The 2,607-nt window shown below is 45.2% G+C and overlaps 1 protein-coding gene across 1 annotated transcript; it reads right to left on the bottom strand.

The window, feature by feature from the left end:
- Positions 1–624: 624 nt before the first annotated feature.
- TPD52L3 (TPD52 like 3) lies at positions 625–1,314 on the bottom strand. Its single transcript, XM_024734251.1, has one exon. It carries the CDS (start codon positions 1,312–1,314, stop codon positions 625–627), a length of 690 nt encoding a protein of 229 aa, XP_024590019.1.
- Positions 1,315–2,607: the final 1,293 nt, after the last annotated feature.

Raw genomic sequence — 2,607 nt, 5'->3', positions numbered from 1 at the left:
TGCTTAATTAGGAGTTAAAAAAATCATTTCATAAAAGTCATAGTATTATGTACCAGTTAGTCTATTAATATTTTTCCCCCTTTCTGAGGGTCTCAGAGAAAAACAACATTTTTCTTGATCATCTTTTTAAGATAAAAATCGTAGGCCAGGTAGAGCTTTCAAGCTTCTTTCTAGGATTTAGGGAAGGAAGGAAGGAAATGGGGAGAGGATAAAATTGCAGATTATTTCATACCTTTTACCAGTTCTAAATAGAAACCTACTTTGCCCTTTTGATGCACTGGTTTTTCCAAAAAACGAGTTTTGGCTTTGGCCTAAAATCCCTCTGGAACCATTGACCTGTCCATTTAAATGCAACCCCAGGAAGGCTAGTATAGTGATACATTTCACATATAAACTTTAGTGTAAAATAACTTAGTGTACAAAACGTTGGATTCTTTATCTCAACAGCAGCAAATATGTATGCACAAATGGGAACTACTTTTCTCAAAACCGGACTCTGTCCATTTCCTGAATTAACTTTACCATTGTCGTTTGGTTGTTGTTTTTGATGGGCAGAGGTGCAATTGGGATGAGGGAAGGGAGTTCTTGCACTGGTCAAGTGGTCAGGCAGATTTACCAAGGAGCTCACTCTGGCTCCAGAAAGGGGAGTAGGTCATCCCTACTTCCCGGAACTGGATCACTCCCACTCCCTGAAACTGCGAGCGGATCATCCCCACTCCCCGCTGAAGAAGGAAGGCAGTCACTGCCTAACTCTCTGCCACCTGCGACTCTGGACTTGATTGTTCCCATGAGACCTTCAAAGGATCTGAATGTGGCCGATTTCTTCATGTCTCCAAGCTTCCTGCAGATGGCAGAGCCCATGGTGGACAGGGCAGCTGACGTCTTTTGTTTCATGTAGGCTTTGGAGACCTGAGCATCGTGCCAGCTCTTGGACAGATTCTGCCTCAGCCCCACCAAGGCCGTCAGGTACAACTTCCTCTTGAGCTCCACGCAGCGTCTCTCTTTGGCTGCCAGCGCACAGCGTAGGGTTACGATTTCTGCCTCCAATTTACCAAGCTCAGATTTGAGCTCCTTTTTCTCCGCCTCTGTGAGATCCTCTGTTTTGGCAGTCTGGTGGGATTCATACGTGGCCGCAGAGGTCTCTATCATGGCGCCTGGCATAGACTGAGAAAGAAGTTCTTCATGAAGGGAGTCCAGGTCCAATTCTTGGTAGAGATAGTCGAACTCATGGCCAGAGGAAAGGTAGTCTTGGCCAGCAGAGTCGAAGTCTAGGCCTTCGGGGTCAGACTGTAGGGTGGGGTGGGACGGATCCATAACTTGGCCAGTGGAATGGACGCTGTGGCCAGTGGGTCAGTGTCCTGGCTGTGGAATAGATGCCTTGGTTTACAGGGTCCACTTCCGGGTGGGGTTGGGGGTGTGGCTGGGGGTTAGGGTAGGTTGGGTTGGGGTCGTGGAGGCGGAGATGAGACTTCTGGCCCGAAGGGCTCGGAGGACAGAACTTGGACTCAGCCTGTGTACCTCCAATGCTCATAGTGGTTTAGAAATCACAACGTCCCTGTGAGGTAGGTGCTTCCACAGTTGTCAGGAAGGAGAGATATTTTCCCTCCTGCCTCAGAGGTGACTGGTCCTGCCCTTCAAACCAAGTCTGACTCCCCTTACGGACCTCTTTCCACCACAGCAGCCATTTTTATTTATTTATTTATTTTATTTATTTTTTTAAACATCTTTATTGGGGTATAATTGCTTTACAATGGTGTGTTAGTTTCTGCTTTATAACAAAGTGAATCAGCTATACATATACATATGTTCCCATATGTCTTCCCTCTTGCGTCTCCCTCCCTCCCACTCTCCCCATCCCACCCCTCCAGGCTGTCACAAAGCCCAGAGCTAATATCCCTGTGCCTTGCGGCTGCTTCCCCCTAGCTATCTACCTTACTATGTTTGTTAGTGTGTATATGTCTATGACTCTCTCTCGCCCTGTCAAAACTCACCCTTCCCTCTCCCCATATCCTCAAGTCCGTTCTCCAGTAGGTCTGCGTCTTTATTCCTGTCTTACCCCTAGGTTCTTCATGACATTTTTTTCCCTTAAATTCCATATATATGTGTTAGCATACGGTATTTGTCTTTTTCTTTCTGACTTACTTCACTCTGTATGACAGACTCTAGGTCTATCCATCTCATTACAAATAGCTCAATTTCATTTCTTTTTAAGGCTGAGTAATATTCCATTGTGTATATGTGCCACATCTTCTTTATCCATTCATCCGATGATGGGCGCTTAGGTTGTTTCCATGTCCTGGCTATTGTAAATAGAGCTGCAGTGAACATTTTGGTACATGACTCTTTTTGAGTTTTGGTTTTCTCAGGGTATATGCCCAGTAGTGGGATTGCTGGGTCATATGGTAATTCTATTTGTAGTTTTTTAAGGAACCTCCATACTGTTCTCCATAGTGGCTGAACCAATTCACATTCCCACCAGCAGCAGCAGCCATTTTTAAAACCTTGAAAATCAGTTGAACTTTTTGTGCTAACAGAAATTTATGACAAAGCCTCATACATACAATAAATAAAAGCTGCCTCAAAGTGGGGAAGGGAGTCTAGGACTCC

The sequence above is a fragment of the Neophocaena asiaeorientalis genome, unplaced genomic scaffold (genome assembly GCF_003031525.2).
Source record: "Neophocaena asiaeorientalis asiaeorientalis breed wild unplaced genomic scaffold, Neophocaena_asiaeorientalis_V1.1 scaffold256, whole genome shotgun sequence".
Taxonomy (NCBI): domain Eukaryota; kingdom Metazoa; phylum Chordata; class Mammalia; order Artiodactyla; family Phocoenidae; genus Neophocaena; species Neophocaena asiaeorientalis.
Note: the sequence above shows the minus strand (reverse complement) of the source record. Positions and strands in the feature narration are given on the sequence as shown.